Genomic DNA, 18,424 nt, shown 5'->3' on the forward strand with positions numbered 1-18,424 from the left:
AACAGTATGAATTGTAAAAGTTTAGATAATAAAACACTTGGTTACTCTGTCTAATCTAGTTATTAAGGAGCTCTGTTTGTAAGCAAACCTTCACTGATTGTAGTATTCTCTCGAGATATATTAATCAGACCTGTTCTTGGTACAATTGTATATTATTAGAGTAACACGTTCCTGCCTATCCTCCTCTGACAATAGACAATAAAAAGAGCATTCAAGAACATTTTCAGTTCTTATGCAGAAACACAAACATTAATGATGATGATAAAAAGGTGAGACGTGCGGTTTTGATTGCAAATGTCGTCTTCTGTCGAGGTTTGGTGTTATTATTTGATGTATACAGAGTCAGAATATTTGCAGAATAGCAAAATGATCAGTTGACAAGTTTTAGAGAAAGAAAACTACAACTTCTGGGAGGAACGGAACAAATGATCTTACGACCTTAAATGATTAAAACTTGAATCCAAAATGTTCATACTTTTATCTGTAGATCTGTCATAGTCATACTTTCATGTTATTATCCTACACAGGTCAACCTTGCTGTGAGGGGGACCAACAGGCGATACTGGTTCTACATAGATCTGTGTCAATTGTGCTGCCTGCAACAGAAATGGATAATGAAATGAATCTTTTGTGAATACCGCCATCATTTTGTTGTAATCGATGCGGTCAAGGTGACAAGATATTTCCAATTTCGAATTTCTGTAGAAGACGTCTGACGAAAAACTAAGAACACCATGATGAGGCACTCGGCTACACCTGCTGAAACTGGTGTTGTTGTGCACGAGCCCGAAACCGACGATGATTTGCAGTCCATACCCGTTATGCGCCGACATCGTCCAGTGACAGCCCTTGTTCGACGACGCTCGTCCAAGCTCGCCCAACTCGTCCAGTCCGTGGTTGACAACGGAGGAATCCAGAGAGACGAGGATGAACCGGCCGTCGAACCACAATTGGCAAAGAGGTCTGCCTCTGCACCCCATCGCATGTCGATCACCTCATTCTACGCAGACGACAATGAGATTCCCGCCTATCGTGAGCCAGAGAAAATAGAAAATCCTTTGGCTGTTCTCAGAGCTAGGAGGAATTCGACACAAGAGGTCATAAGCCAGACATACAAACGGCGAACCTCCATGCTCCGTCCCCCACCAAAACCTCCAAGAACAAGCGCAAGACCAAAGACTGCTTTGGCAAAGAACACGTTGCCAGGGAGACAAAGTCACGTGTCCGTTAAAAGTCAGCGAAATGAGACGTGCGACGACGAAGAAGAGAATGAATCCGACTCGGAGTCCGACGCGGACTCAGATTCTTCTCTCTCAACTCTTGAATCGTTGGTGGAACTCAAGAAGAGAGTGGACGAAATTGTGGGGACGCGGCCGGTGCATGCCAGCCGGGCAGTTCGACGAGGGTCGGTCACCAACATTCCTCGCGTCGGTGTGGCGAAGAAGGAGAGATCGGAGATGGTCGCAGAATCAGTGATCCGGCGCCGACCAGCCATGATTTCCATCGAGAGAAGAAGCAAATCGATGTCAAACGTACTCAGGGCGAGGGAACGAGTTACAGTAGACGTAAACGGAAGTCCTGAGGGAAGCTTACGGGGGAGATCGGCCAGCGTCGCCGAAAATTCGCAATTGCTGCCTCCGCGTGGTCGAAGAATGCGCATAACGCGTCCGTCTATCATTGCAAAGCGCTCTCAGCAATTGAAGAGAACAGACGCGAACAGTTCGCCTGGATTTCAGATGTTTGAGAGCAGACGAGTGAGCATCTCAAGTGCTTTTTCAGAATCGAACGGCGACGTCTCTTACAAAGCGAGGAAAAATATGCGCAGGGGGTCTCTCTTCGCCGCCGACACGAGATCGCCGTCTAGACTCGGTGACGGGGAGGACGATATCCGGCGTGATTCTCTCGTGCCACCGGAAGACCTACTATCGGGAATACGAGGGTCGTTCGAGGACATTCGACGAGGATCGGCGACCAGCGCGAGTCGTCGGCGAACGCCCATTCCCGGCGACATGGAGCTTTCTGTGCCGGATCGAATATCTGTGGTACGTACTGCTGTAAATATTATCAATCAGATTTTTCCATGGCATTGCTTTGACGATAGTCATAGGACACACACACACACACACACACACACACACACATACACACACATCTTCTATCTTTAAGTCCTGCCGGGTAAATGCATCATTATTATGTAATGTATGGCGATATTTCTTCTCTACCTAAGTGGTTATTAAAACAAAAAATGACATGATGACGAATAAGGAAAGTGTAATATTCTTAGGTCATTTTACTTTCATTCAGGTTAATGAAAATGCGTTCATTATTCAATGATTAAGCTTATCCTATTGTTTTGTAGTTTTTGTTGCTATCATCGTTATGAATAATCATATTATGATTATAACTATTGTTATTACTATAACCATTATAACTACCATCATCTGTGTGCATAACATTGCCAATATCATCTGTATTATCTTTATTTCTATTGCAGAAATTAGCACGAGAACGATTCCGACGAATAGCAAGGCTCGTTTTGAATTGTGTGAAGATCTGTAGAAGAAGCTATCTAAAGTGAGTAAACTTCAAGAATATAAGTTTGTCGAGTGAAATAATTATATGTTTTGACACGAACGAACTATATTTAATCGTGATTCATTATTCACTCTCATATGCAATTAAGCAACGAAGCATGATGATAATTTTTTTTGTATACTTTTCCACTAATCGGCACCTTTGATGTTAAGTTGTATTTTTGATTTTCTGATTTGTGAACGCGGCTCAAATTCAATGGGTTTTTGATATGGCGATATTCTGCATCATTTTGACGTGGCTTTAAGATTGTAAATCAAGTTTCATTAAACGATTTATTCACAAAGTCAGCTTATATAGGTGTGAAACTTAATTCACCTGTTTTCACATTTTGGTATCCATACTTCTATCTGTAACAGCAGGCGCAGGAAACTAATCATTGGATGAAATTAAATTATACGTTCCCTTGTACAACTGTTGTATAAACAAATCCTTGGTATATTTAGTACATTTACATTCTCAGTTTTTGTTTTTGTTGTTGTTTTTGTTTTTGTTTTTGTTGTTGTTGTTGTTGTTGTTGTTGTTTTTGTTTTTTTTTGGGGGGGGGGGGTTGCGTAGCGTGAAAGAAATTCCAAAATGGCGAAACGTCATAGAGTCGTAAAGTTAAAAAAAAAAGGACCAAGGAAAAATAAAAACAAAGCAAAACAAAAGAAAACAAAACAATGCAAAACAAAACCGACAGAATATCAAAATAAAAGGGATGGTACGGGGATGAGTTAATAGCCGTGAAGATAACAAGATATTCATTGTCGACGCGATGCGTATGATAGTGACACTTGTTACGGTTTATGATCAAAATAAATTTACCAATCCCCTCACCCCCTTCTTTCTGCCCGTTCACATTTCCGGGTCACAAACTACGTCACATGCACTCCTGTTCTTCCAGTATTGAGGAGGAGAAGTCAGAGTACATGTCTTTCATCCAAGTGGGAACACGAGCAGACGACAACGGGGACAGACTCTTCTTCGATCCGGATTACTTCAAGGCGGACAAGTCGGTAATTATGTGGCACTGATGCCGATGGATAGTTTAGGTTTATCGGTAGGGGAATTCTCCCCCCCCCCCCCCCAAAAAAAAAAAAAAAAAAAAAAAAAAATCCTGATGAATTATAATAAACAAGTAAATAAAAAATGTATATATGTTTCCTGCGTAACAAGATGTTTATTTTCACGGGCAGATCATGGCAGATTGCAGCATTATACAATAAGCCTACAGCCAATCATCTTTTACGGTCATTCATGTATAACTACTGGAGCATACGCATTTCGAAAGCTAGAACAGAAGTTTTTCTCTTTCGCATCTACTCCGAATCGCAGTTAATGCTTGGCACGTATAGTTTTCTGTAGAAGAAAAGTATCTAACAAAAACATTAAACTTCCCATTCTTTCTTCCGTAGCAACGACTGTCGGAGGAAACCAAACGCATTCTCACAGAGCATCCTCACAAACGGACGGACAAAGAATTGAAATACGTAAGTTATTTCCACACTGTCAAGCCACCAAACAGAAAGGATTACACAGAAACACCGAATCCCCAAATTCAACCTTCATGGACCGTCCTCACACTGTGTTCACGTGTACTACGTGTGCATCTCGTTGCTTTACAGAAGGTTTGAAACTCTCTCAACATGCTCAAGGGTTATTACAAATAATCTATACCTCACAAATCCTCTTGTCATATGACAATAGTTTTGTATCTTCAGAATCGGGAACCGCACATAGTTTGCAGTTTGGTTGTTAGGGCAAGATTCAGTTCGTAAGCCTTAGTTTCGTGTTCCTTAATCAGACCGGGTTCAAAACTGTAGGAGTGAAAATGTGAAAATAAGCCAAGCTCAGATGAGAGAAGGAAAAGACACTCTTTAAATCATCTAATTGAAACAGACGAATAAAATTTGCTCACGCTACGAAATATATACTTTAAATGTTCTTCTTTCCTCAGGTTCAAATCGCGCTGAGAAACATAAAGGCCTTCGCCGAATATCCGATTCGAATGCAGGGAAGACTGTGTAAAGTAGGATGGCTGGAAACGTAAGTGGATATTACGAAAATCAAATGACTTCATTCAAAATGACTTCTCATACTTCATGGCCGGAGAATATTTTTCACCAACGCCTATTTCATACTTATTACCCAGCAAGAACAACCAACCAATTGCTCACTGTTTGGAATGAAAGATGTAACCATATTTACACCCAACGATATATATATATATATATATATATACTTTCCGCAACTATTGTTTACACTTATCACTTGTTGATAGGTATAGTTTGTTTGTTTGTTTGTTTGAAGTTCCCATTTAATTGTTATGTCTGAACGGGGATATGTGATAAATGATGAAGAATCATAATGTATGAATATACATGCTACATATCATTAATTTGTGTGTATGTGTATGTGAGGGTGTAATGATGAACAATGTATAAACTTCCCCTTCTAGGTATGGACCGAGTCGAGCGATTCTACGTCAGGGTCATCCACCACACGCCTTCTATTTCATTCTCTCAGGAACACGTGAGTGATATTCTATGACATGTCATATAAATATTATATATGTATATATATATATATATATATAAATGTTTGGTTTCTTTGGAAAGTCTATACATCTTCGACAATATCTTAGATTGAGTCTATGTAACGTTGAAAATGACGACAAAGAGAGAGAGAGAGAGAGAGAGAGGGATATTCGAATTTAGTACAATGTATAATTGTTTTATATACATCATCTTCAATGGGAGTCCTTTAGCTAAAAGCGCTTTTGCAATTTACTTCAAGCTGCGATTTTATTTTTCACAAAGCAAAAATTTATCTAATATCTGTGGTTTTATCCTTCTTTGTGTCAGTTGTTGTGACAATCTTCACCACCAATGGGCCAAAAGGAAAACCGTGCACACAAACTGTGGCATTCCTCAGGAGGGGCCAGAGTTTTGGGGTAAGAATTCTCCCACGAAGTATATAAAGACTCGGTGATAAAAAAAAGAGGTTGCTATCCCATCTTCTTCTCCTTTTCTATCTCCATATTCGCATCTCCTTCCTCCTGACACTTTCCTTTATTTTCAATTCAACACATTCTGGAATATGGACACTTTCTCGCTTTCATTTCGAGCCGTGATGGATTAAAGAGTCCTCGCACTTTAACGGTAACTTTAACTCTGTGGCATTAAACAGTCTTACTCTTTACGTTTGAAGCATTGAAGCTCAACCCTACGTGGTAATGTTATGAAATTAAAATCACTGATTCTCTGTACAATATCACAATGCCAATACTCTCAAATTTACCGTAGTTATGCTTTTATCTTGTTGCGTTAAGGAACTTGCAATTTTGAACGAGACTGTCCGCGCCTCAACGGTCATCACTAAATCCAGATGTGAAATGCTCGTCATCTCAGTACAGGTAACGTTCAATCAATTTTATCGTTCCTTATCCACAGAGCAGAATTTATTGCAGCATGGAAATGATATGAATAGAGAGATGAAAATGAACATTATATTTGTAGGACTCGCTGGACACACACACACACACACACACACACCCACACACACATAGATATGTACCGAAAAGCAGATTACGCAGCCACAAAGATCAGATTCATATAAAAAGTTGACTCTTTCATAGCTGACTGTTGGACTGATATAAGTCTTTTCTTCTTCTCACCGCGAAATTATACAAAGTGATTAAGCGACATCTGTTCATCATCATACCCTTAGATAAATATTTATGAATCTGACAAGACATCATCGTATATAAATATGTGGTCTTTGTAATTTCTCGACGCCACTCTTCGCCAATATAGGTCAAGCTGATCTTGATACAGACTTACAGATTTAAAATCTTTTCCCCATTTGTGACATTCAAATTGAAAATTCCCCAGGATTTCCAAGATATCTTCATGGTGTCTGGAGGAATAAAGAGTGTGAACGACCCAGATCAGAGTGCCTTCCTTACCTCACTACGGTTCCTCACACTGTGGCCCATTCACATCTTGCCTCAACGACCCAAGGACTGCCTCTTTCACTTCTTTGCGTAAGTTCGTGAGCAACGCTTCCTGTGTTAACACCTCCATTTAACAGTAGTACAAATATATCGGGATTGGGAACCACTGCTCCAAGTTATTAGTGAAATATCACGCAGCGTATAGCTGCCGGCGATAGTGACCGGGTAAATCAGTAATAATGGATCAGATCCGATCTGCCGATTTATTGTTATTGATCTTCATACCAGTGAGACTTTCAGTTCGCACCGGATGAGGAAAATATCGGACCCTATGCGTTGACTGATTTATGAATTTCAGTGAAATATAATGAATTTACAAACCTTTGTAGGTAGTAGGTAGTACGTAGGACAATGAGTTGGCTTCCTCGTACGGTATGACGACAATACACTTGTGGCGCGTTTCAGAGTATAGAGCTGCACATTAATGGATCAATTGATTTCATGAAAGTAAAGTGCCGAGTGCTTTATTGATGGGGCCAAAGCGAAACCTGTCTTTTAGAATGCAATCAATTTTCTCATCTGTAAGTAGGCCTTCACCCGAATCCAAGAACATGCGATAGATTTTTCTTCTTCTCGACTCCTCGAAGCATAATATGAATTATGGTAGGCCCATACTTTCGATTTACCTCACCGTCATGCTTCCGGGTTTCTCCTTTTAGAACCGGGGACGTCCTCGTTCAAGACAGTAACCAGTCCGACTGGATCTACATCGTCAAATCGGTAAACTTTGCCAGTAATTACAATATTATATCAGTAAACTTTTATGACGATGTTGGGGATGTGCAGATTTCCGAGTTAGAGTGGTTGTTGGAGCTAATACATTGGATCCCGCACACAAAAACTGTTCCATCTTCTGTAGTGTCGAGTGCGTCAGAAATTTATTCTGAGAGGTGGTGCACGATTGTGGTTTTTTTTCTCTCTCTCTGTTATGTGTATATGTGTTTATGGAATCTCTCCGACAAAGAAAACTTAATGTCTGAAAAGTATATCTTGACTTCGGTCCTTATACGACCACGTATTGTAATTGATGTTTCACAGTTATATCGAATATTTCACTGTCACAAATCAAATATAAAGAAAACAAACAAACAAACAAACAAATGAAACATAAAAAATCATATCAACTTTATAAAACTGGACAATGAATGCAAATTGCAAACTATGAAAAAAAAATCTTCCTTAACATTTGTTTGGATATAAACACTGTTTATCATTTTCTATCTACTTCGTTCAAAGGATATTTATTTTCTGCAAGTTGGAAAATCAATCAGACAGAATTTAAACACGATATTTCTGAAATATCGTTACTTCTATCATTCATATATTCTTATTCATTATTCATCACTTGCTATAATATTCACAGTCGCCATATCGAGTCATCACAAATAAACTGTGACATGACTCACAAGTGAATGTGTTGCCGTTTTAAATGTTTATCATCTAGCAGATTTTGAATAAGTATACAACTTATCAACAATGATACATGTAATAATGATGATAATGATAATAATAATAATAACAAAAATAATAACAATAATAATAATAATAATAATAATAATAATAATAATAACAATAATAATAATACAAATGTATATAGCGCTTTCCATAAACGTACATGTTCAAATGCGCTTTATTATAGTGGATTATTAACATTAATGAAACAGGTGAGTTCTTTGATGTTTTAACTCTGAACTTTCGACATTATGATAACTTGTCTGTAATGAAGGGGAGCTGTTCGGTCATCAAGAAACTGAAGTCTGTCTCAGAGAACGTCGACTCTGCGTACATGAGGAAAAACGTGTCAATGGCTTGGGAGAAAGGCACAATGTTAGGTAAAAATCTTTGCTTTTTTAACATTATAACTGTGAAATCGGAGAATGGCTCTGCATACAAGAAATGAGACATTGATATTTCGAGAGGATGACGATCATCTCTTTTTTTTTCAAGGGAACGTGTTTCTTTCTCCCAGAATTGAGCTGGAAAGTGAAAGGAAGAAAGAGTGAGGGGAAAATGATTGCTTAAGTGTTTTTAGCAGTTTATCTGATATTATTATGGCTTGGCAAATGACGAGACGTATCCTAGTATACAGTGACAGTGTCTTCACTCCGGTTGCATTAGTTCTTGATCTTAGATGTTGTCTAAGGAGAAAAGGAGGCCTCTAAGATTGTCACCTGACACAAATCATCTCGATTTCACGGTTATCAGTGAAGATTAACACTCTTTTTACTGTGGGAAAAAATAACAAACAATACGACGCATAAAACTAATCCCGAGTATACTTGGGCAAGTGTCCATGGGAAAATAATTATGTGTTTTGGCAAAATCAGCTCGTCATCAACGGGATAAACTAAGCAGTGGCAAATTGTTGTTGCAGACTTCTGTTTTTGAGTATCAAAAGGACGACATTGAAATCCAGAGGCAGGTTTATTAAGTGCATACCAAGTCCAAGCACGATTGACACTCTTCACTTATTCTGACTCACCTTTTTATATCTTTTCACTTCGTGTGCCACTAAAATTTGCTTTATGCGCTCCTACATGAGGAAAGAAGGTGATTATACTAGGTGTTTCAAAAAACATTTCCCACTTTTGATTCTTAATAATTCAAAAACTGTATATCAGATTACACTGTCATTGATATGAGTGATAGCTGAATAGTGTACAATTTTGTTGAAGATGGTTTAAATATGAAAGCATAAAGCAGTTTCATGAAATCCATGATTAGTTTCACAGTTAGGTTCCAGATTTTGCTCTATTTTCAACCCTCTGTACAAAACTTTCACTTTGCACAGGGGTCAATGGGTGTGTATGGGAGTGTGTGGTTAACACCCTGACAACGGTCCTGAACAATGGCCAGGGTTTGAATGCTTCATTATTACATTCATGAGAAATTCCACTATCACAACTAGTCTTTATTCAGCCTCTGGCAGTATCTGTGTAAAGTCAAACGCCTGCCGATACTGTCGTAGTCTGGGCTCCGTCCCCTTTTCCTTGGTGCGACCAAGAGAGGGCGCAAATTTTCTGATTGCGATAATCGAGAGACTGCGCGCCCAACGAAAAAAATCTCGGGTATCGCAGTTCTCGGCGTATCACAATCCTCGGTTGTCACGCCCTCATACGGCTTGTCGCGTACAATCACGGCTACGAGTAAAAAGAGTCCAGAAGCTAGACTAATACTGTCGTTGAGTCGCGACAGTGCTCTCCCTACTTCTGAAAACGAAATTACACTGAATACCTTCTGTTCTCTTGTAAACACGTTGACACTTGTGTATATGGAGCCTTAAATAGATCTACTGTGAAACAAATCGCCCGAATGAAAAATGCTGCTGAAATATTCACCAAAAATGATCTCTTTTTATCGAAAAAGCAACAAATTTGTCAGACTATTAGTAGACCGTTGTATTAAAATGAAGAACTTTAGATCATTTATGCTTATTCATATCCCAAATTTAGTGTTATGTGAAGCAAAATTTGAAAGTGATTGCCAGCTGGAGTGAAATATCATGGTGTTTGCAAGCACATGGAAACATGTGCTTACTTTTTCCATGTGCATGCATTTTACCCTTTACCGTGCATGAATTCAGACTAGCAGTGCCCAGGGCAATCCACATGAATTATTGATTAAGCATTCATGTGTCTGGGAGCGCGAGACTGACGCCTAGTCAACAGGTGGTTCAGGTATGTCCATTGTTCAGGGCCATTGTCAGCACACACTCACATACACATCATTGGTTCCTGTGCAAAGGTCAATTTTTGTACAGAGGGGTAAAATTTGACCAAAATCTGAAACCTTACGTCAAAATCAATCTTAGATTTAATGAAACTGATTTATGCTTTCACATTCAAATCACCTTCAACAAAATTGTACACTATTCAGCTATTACTCATATTAATGACAGTTTTATCGGATGAATAGTTTTTGAACTATTAATGATCAAAAGTGGGAAATGTTTTTTGAAACACCTAGTATTATTAGAATAATACAAAAGATTTACCATCTTTAAACATCGCTCTAACAGGTGCACGCCTCGGGATCACGGGGACCGATACTCCGAAGTCACCGGTAAGAAAGAAGTCTAGGGGCTCAAGACGAAAATCCACTTCTGGTCCGTCCGCTGGAAAATCATATGACGTTACCAGTAACGCGAGCTCTCGGGGCGCCGATTCCTCCGCCAATGATTTCTCACTACAGGGCCATGGAAGCGAGACTAGCTCTGTACTGGCGGCAGTCACTCGGAAGGTATGACATCCTGTAAACACCTTTCACTACTAGATGCGTGCATGGTTTCCGCATTGTATGAAAGTTCTATTTATCATCTCATATGATTTTCTCTTACTTGCTAAAATCAGCAGATAGGAGGGTATGGTCGCTATGAAGCGAGGCAAAAATACACATGGATCATTGTAGATTGATGTAATGAACAATGTGGTGAAGGCATCCAACATTTCAAATTGATCATACGCAATTTATTGCTGAAGTTATATTCTATTGGATTTATAAATGTTTCGGTTTCAAAGTGACAGCAGCACGCAATGACCATTCAATGTAAATTACGTTTTATGGGAACACTATACTCTACCATTTTATTGATTATGTGTAAAGAGGACTTTAATTGTTTGCAAAGCTGACAAAATGTGTTATTTCTATCATTCTGATTGACATATCGACTGAAAGGGAGATGGTGTCTACTTGAAGACAGGCTCTCAAGGATCTTCTGATGGGCGCAATGATAGTGACAATGAAGGTAACATTTAAACACTATACCTACAATAATTATCATTAGGAGATACGATTCGGTATAACTATTGCAAACCAACTGTCGACAAAATAAGGTTAGAGACAGGCTCTCCGGATTTAGTGTCAACATACCCCGAAAACTCTTCACTCCTTGATTGCTCTCAAATTCGCTGACATCCATCTAGAAACAGTACTTGGAATCAAATTTGAAAAAAAAAAAGACAAAATAAGGTGAGAATTAAAAAAAGCAAGATTAGTTAAACAGAACTTTAAGAGGGCATAATGCTTTGATTAGCAAATGTCACTGCACGACCAACACTCCTGAGTAGCGGTTAAATAAACTGCAGAAACTAAACTTTTCAGTTCATCCAATGGGACGATGTCTTGAGTATTCAACAAAATAGAAAATACGATACAGTAGAAATTCGAATGAATCCAGGCAGTTTGAAAGCTGAGAGGGTTTCCTTAAAAGAGCTAGTATATACTTTTGAAACCTCTGCAGAAGAAAGTGCAAATATTTCGCTGCTCATGCTGACTCAATCTGACTTATTGCGTATTTATCCAGGTATGATTTCTCAGCAATCGTCGTCAATGCCACACGGTCAAACTAATCCAAGTAAAACAATTTGATAATGAATACACTCTATACAGTAGTAGCAAAAAATGTATAAAATCACGACTATCTACTCTACCCAACATTGTCGTGTCAACTACAACAGGACTGTGAAGATTGTAACATAATATTAGTGTATTTTTGCGTGAACAATCATCATTGGTTCCTTTTTCTTCGTCTTCTTCATTGGAAAAAAAAAAAAAAAAAAAAAACAGATGAGGAAAATGAGGAATTAGACGAGACTACTGGCCTACCGAAAAACTTCGTGGATCAGCGCCGGACGTTCCATACTGACCTCGACGCGGCCAAGGCCACAGGGGTAAAGTTCATGCAAACAGCTAAAACATTGTTTCAATGATTGTATCATAATTCTGAATAATCATGTGACGATATACATTTTCCATTCATCTATACGTATCTCAAACATGATTTGAATAAAAGTGCATTTTGTCGGTCTACAAAGCTGTCTTAACCATTTCTGTGCCAGGAAGTTTGGACAGTGTGTATACCGCTATGGGGTTTTCTGTGACATTCAGCACTTAAAGCACACAAACGGTTGAAGGAGGTGTATAAGTTGCGTAATTTCAACTACTATAGTATTTGTACATTGCTTACAATGAATACCGGTGTAAAGAAAGGGACAGGACAGGAAGAGTATAAGCAATGTAATACCCCTGCACATTTTGGAGTTGGATATAATTAATTTGTGACTTTTTAAAATCATTTTCTTTTTTCATTTGATCATCTATTGATTCATATTTCTTTACGATCATCTTCTAATACACAGCCTCGTGAGCTGACGGAAGCAGACAAACACCCGATGTTTGTCACCATCCAACTCTTGCTCAAAGGAGGGGTCTTTGTAAGTATCGTGCGATTTAGGAGAATCTGAGCCGTATTTTAAAACGGAGACGCCGTTATCTAAACTTTTGAATTAATAACATCATTATCATAAATAGTACTTTGCCGGTGGAGATCCTACTATGATACAGTGTCACTGATAATGTTACTGGCAGAAAGACATTATAGGGAAACACGCACGTTATGCTTATTCTAGGCATTGCTAGGGGAAGGTGCATTTATGTCCTTTGCTGTAACTCGTATCAGTACTTCAGCAATGATTGATAGATAATGTCACCGGCAGAATCTTGGTTTGGATGGTTTTTTGTTGGCTTTTCCAAATAATCTGAAGAAAAATGGTAGAAATATTATAGAATATCATGACACATAGGGCCTATTTATATATTCTTTTAGTCAAAAGTGATGATCAGGGTATCATGAATCAATACAAGCCAACATGCATTTCCACTATAGAGTCCTTTCAAGTGAGTTTAGAATATCTTGCTGTCACCACACAGTGAGACTCTGTAATCTGTCCAACCGGTGACCGGAAATGCATTCGATTTTGACGACTTTATACAGGGAGTGAACAACATCGTATTTCCAGACCAGCCGAGCCTGAGCCTGGTCAGCAACGGTGCCGAGTGCATCATGATCAGGAAACAGTTCTACCTCGAACACGCCACTGAAGACACGCTGAGTTTACTCCGCAAAAATGTGAGTCAATTGCCACAATACCAACAGCTTTTTAGAAGATTTGGGATTCTTTCGAACACATAGCTGTCGAGGAAGTCTGCAACTAACAATCTAAATGACTTCTATAATATCGCATAACTCAATTGTTCAAGAACTTTTGCAGAAGAGTGGACGATTGACAATGCATACATCACAAGTGAAATAATAACTTCGTCAGAATAGTCTAATAAGAAGAATGTGATTTTTTGAAGATCCATTACGAACTTTCTTCGAGACCGAAGGAAACTTGAGAGGCGATGACAACGTCAATCATTACATCATCTCTTTTCTTGAGAAGACAATGACAAGTGAAACTTCTAGTCCCAAATTATTCTTTATCCATATCAATAACATGTTTAATGTTCTGTTCGTTAAACTTTTTTTTTTTTCATCGAAGTTAACTTCAGCAATAGACTTAGACTTGTTTTGTGTTTTTTTTTTAAAGACAATGAAAGATTCCAGACTTTCAGTGGCCAATGCTTAACTATTGACACAGAAACTCTGTGCTATAAGTGGGGTCGTTTTAAGTCGTTTAGGGTACTTACTGATTAGAACGCAGAACTGGTGTGTACGTACTGACAACTGAATACTTTTCAAGTGGATATTCTAATCCACTGCCTCCTATATATTTGAATTTCTGTAAAGCTCCAAAGAAGCCGCGATGATCCAAACGGTTCCTGTAAGCAATGTGCTAATTTCCTCAGTATGTGACAGGATGAAACTTGGTACACCACCTTATCGAGGTTTTGATTTTTCTCGAATGCAGGAGTTCCCATATCCTACTGAGGAACAGCTCCAGGAAAAGCTTCAGAAGCACATGAACTGGAACGCCTACAAGGATCACACAGTGAAGACCGTGGTGTTTGAGTCGCGGGCGCACAGGACGCAGCAGCTCCGTGTTGTTCACCGATAACAACATTTTATGAGCAGATAACCACTTGGGTCTTTCAATTCAATTGTTTCAATACATGTATATCAATTACTTGTGGTGATTTTTCCTCTTTTTTTTTTTTGTAGGCACTGGAGTGCATGCAATCCGTGTAACATTTTGGTGAAAGACCTGGCAATTAACAGCTAGCACCACATGTGACCAAAAACAAAAAACAAAACCAAACTATCAAACAAACAAAAAACAAACAAACAAACAAACAAACAAACAAACAAACAAACAAACAAACAAACGATCAAACAAAGTTTGATGAGCTCAATGCAGTTATTAACAGGTGGCAAGTGTACTGTATTTTAGATATTTGATACAGCAACAAGCTTTCAAGATATCTGGGCACAACTCACTTCGTCTAATTTCAGTATATTTTGGTCGAGCGAGAAGAAGGATTCCGAGCAGAACCTTATAGTATTTCGATCAATTGTTGTTTCAAGTGTGGTCTTTTATTACTGCTCGTTATACCACGATACAACATCCTCTTTGTGACTGCGACAAGGTTCCGCGAGTCAAACCTTTCCCACCACTGGACTGGACTTGTGTGCAATCCAACAACCGTGCGACAAACCAAGATATGGAGCAGACAGTTCGTGGACTACCATTTGTACATGGGATCCTCAACAATTTCAGTTGTATTATGTTTTCGATTACACGCCTATTTTTTTTTTTTCACCTCAGGAGTTTTTTTTTTTTTTCGTGAGAAAAGCACGCAATAAAACAATGACTGATGTCAAAAGAGAGTATAAAAGAGAGCATCGTCATTTCATTTTTTTTTTCTGTTCTTAGTTTCTCTTTAGGAGGTGTGGGTGCACCTATGTTTGAGTACATGACGCTTTCTTTGTGTATGTGTTGTGTTTGGGGTGGAGGCTCTATACAGGTCATGGCATCGTTAGATGAAAGTCAGCTCAAAGCTAGAATGGAAAGCTACGGCTTCTCTTCTGCAGTCCTTTCGGAAGAGATAGAAAGAAAAAAAAATCACTTTAATACTCCGACACACTGAAAGCGATTGGGTATCTCACTGGGCTGATGGAGACTACTTGGCGACCTGGTGACGAGTCTCCCTTGTGGCGGAGACATCTCTGCGACGTCTCCGCAACGCCTCCTGCTGGAATGTAGCCGAGTATCCGGGGAGTCGCCAGAATATCGAACATGCCGATTTTACCCGTGTCTCATGTCCCCCGCGAATCTTGCATTCCTCTTGATCTTGACGCGAGACTAAGCGTATGTATCTAACCGGAGGAAACTTCACCGCGACTCATGTGTTTCGATAGACCAAAACGAGCTTGCGCGCTCACCACGAAGGCGACTCCGGGGCGACTTCAGAGACGTCTCTAAATAAGATGGTAATTCATTTATTCGCCTGGAAGACGCGGAAACGCTGCCGCGACATTCCCGAGACGTCTGTGATGGGTCGCCTGTATCGGTCACTTCAAAGTCGCAGAGACATCTCGGAGACCTCGTGAATAAAGTTAGTTTCTGCGATTTGGCTGCGACTAGAAGGAGACCTCGCAGAGACGTCGCGGAGACCTGCTTATACCTGGAAAGAGTCTCAAAAAAAAAAAAAAAAAAATCGGGCATCACTTTGTCATGACTTGTAATAGAGCCTACGTCTTAACAAAGAGCGCGGTGTAAAATCAAACTACAGAAAATTGCGCATTAAACTGCGACGACTGTGAATTGCATGGATTACTCTCATGAAGAGTCAGCTTACACATATACACACACCAATATACTCACACAGACACAAATTACTATAAATATGCGTGTTTATATCATAATATATCTATATACTATTATTACGTCGTCAGCTTCGCCTGAAGTCCGCTACAAACTGACCGAAGAAAATTCTTCAACTTACCTTAATTTTGACTTATACAACAGAATTAACAAAAAAGTTTTCACCCCTCTTTGGTAAGATTTTTTTTTTCCGACTTCGCCAATTTTTCTACTTGTGTGAGGTTGACTGTATATATATATATATATATATATATATATATATATATATATATATATATAAACACGCGCGCACGCGCACACACATACACACACAAACACATACACACTCATATATATATATATATATATAATATAATATATATACAGTATATATATATATATATATATATATATATATATATATATAGACAAATGATGGGGGTAAAATTCATGCTACAAGTTATTAATTCAGATTCATATTTCGCACTAGTTCGCAGATAAGCAAGTAATGGTTCTCGTAGTTGTCAGTGTCGGCATTGTAGAAGACAACCCAATCAAAGTTTGGTTAATATGGCTGAAAGGTTATGTCGCAGATTTGAAGACATTTTGGTACATTTTACTGACTGAATTCCACAGCCTGCTTATGGCATCATGACCTCTAACCTGTGATCTACTCCGTTCAGCGGGATAATTAAGTCAAACATAGAGAAACATTGATTCTTGCAAAAATACTTTGCGCTAATTACTGTAACAAGATATTATTCTCTATAAAAAATATTGCATATGGGGCAAATGGGGAGAGAGCAATTGGAATAATATATCAGGCAATTTCAGAAAAGTGTATGAATGGTTTATGAGCAATTCATCCCCCCCCCCTCCCCCCCCCCCCAAAAAAAAAAAAGAAAAAAAAAACCACACATCTTTCATCAATTCAAAACATACTTTTTTCATGAGAATGGTTTTCTGGTAGTTTTAAAGAATTCACATTACAGAAAAGAAACTACTACAAGGTATACAAGACAAACACCGCTGCCTTTGGCGAAGTAGTTTGTTGGCATAGTACGCGATAATCTTTTAATGTTCAAAGATAGAACTGTATGGTACAGACATAAATGTGTACAACAGTGTTTACACTAGTAATGGAATCATTTTGATATTCATGTGCCTTTAATTTTGGGAGAAATACATTTAATTTGTCAAATGACAAGACTTTTTTTTATATTTGAGTTTTCAGGAAAAAAAATAGTCTTCAGAAAGTTGCACATTATGACAATTTGTGTGTCTGTATAGATGTTACTCTTACACACATAAACTAGAAACCATCAAGGTCTCATAAAGGCAAAAAAATCACAATGTACACCCAATATACATATATCGTGACAGCAAATAAGATAATACTATTACAGCATTACTTTCAGCGATGGAGCTCCGCAAGCGCAAACAGAATTCAACTTTTGAAGTTGTAAAGTATTACAGTGTCCCGCTTAAAGCAGCAATACAACATTGTTTACACTATTAAAATCTTCTTTCCACTTTTTTTTTTTTGTTAACTACACAAGGGAGGGACAACAATCATAAGGAAATATGAACCCAGTCATGTTTTTTTTTTTTTTTTATACATCTATAATGGTCAACATCACTTCGCCACATTCTTGAGTAGATGTGCATATAATCATGAAAAATTTACAAAGTTTCACCAGAAACAAAAGTGGGCCATCATTTTGAACTCATGTATACTAGTAGGTACCCCTTCTGCAGGCCACTGGTTGTGGTAAAATTAACAAGTACGTCTATTTCCATCCACGACCATAGACAGTTGTAGTTCCTGTCATTTCAAGCCTAATCATCTTTGTGTATTTGTGCAGATGATTGTGATACAGACAAGCAAACACACAAGAAACAAACAAACACACTCTTGTTGCTGTGTTGAACCAAATGCATTATTCCTCCCTTGTAAGTATTGCTGGAGTTGCACACCTGGTATTAGTGATACCCATGTCAACTATGACTGTGATTACTATGTGTGAGTAAACTATGATTGTTAGTTAGAAATAAAAGAAAAAATGCAGGAAGTAGAAAATGTTGACAGTGAAAAATTAGTCATAAATTATTACTGTTCCTACACAAAGTATCTGTTAACACACCATACTCCTGTCACCCTAAACAAACATATTATAAGCATCAGAAATTCAGTGAATGTGGTTGAATATGAACATAATTTCTCATACTTTGTTCAGAGCCAGCCACTTTC

General features: G+C 38.5%; 1 protein-coding gene across 1 annotated transcript; it reads left to right on the forward strand.

The window, feature by feature from the left end:
* Nucleotides 1–734: 734 nt before the first annotated feature.
* On the forward strand, nucleotides 735–14,453 carry LOC140232372 (uncharacterized). Its single transcript, XM_072312498.1, has 17 exons — nucleotides 735–2,042; nucleotides 2,495–2,574; nucleotides 3,479–3,590; nucleotides 3,990–4,064; nucleotides 4,532–4,620; nucleotides 5,033–5,106; nucleotides 5,439–5,527; nucleotides 5,906–5,989; nucleotides 6,468–6,619; nucleotides 7,249–7,309; nucleotides 8,316–8,421; nucleotides 10,608–10,828; nucleotides 11,264–11,333; nucleotides 12,155–12,258; nucleotides 12,727–12,801; nucleotides 13,362–13,496; nucleotides 14,281–14,453. The coding sequence occupies exons 1-17, from the start codon at nucleotides 735–737 to the stop codon at nucleotides 14,425–14,427; spliced, it is 2,982 nt and encodes a 993-aa protein (XP_072168599.1). The 3' UTR covers nucleotides 14,428–14,453.
* Nucleotides 14,454–18,424: the final 3,971 nt, after the last annotated feature.

This window comes from Diadema setosum, chromosome 8 (assembly GCF_964275005.1).
Source record: "Diadema setosum chromosome 8, eeDiaSeto1, whole genome shotgun sequence".
Taxonomy (NCBI): domain Eukaryota; kingdom Metazoa; phylum Echinodermata; class Echinoidea; order Diadematoida; family Diadematidae; genus Diadema; species Diadema setosum.

What these genes read in the sequence shown, in the direction of transcription:
- LOC140232372 (XM_072312498.1), top strand. Translation starts at nt 735, where the DNA reads ATGATGAGGCACTCGGCTACACCTGCTGAAACTGGTGTTGTTGTGCAC. An exon ending in GGAGGGGCCAGAGTTTTGGG is followed by an intron (nt 5,528 to 5,905) that starts GTAAGAATTCTC and finishes TGTTGCGTTAAG; the next exon opens with GAACTTGCAATTTTGAACGA. An exon ending in TGGCGGCAGTCACTCGGAAG is followed by an intron (nt 10,829 to 11,263) that starts GTATGACATCCT and finishes ATCGACTGAAAG; the next exon opens with GGAGATGGTGTCTACTTGAA.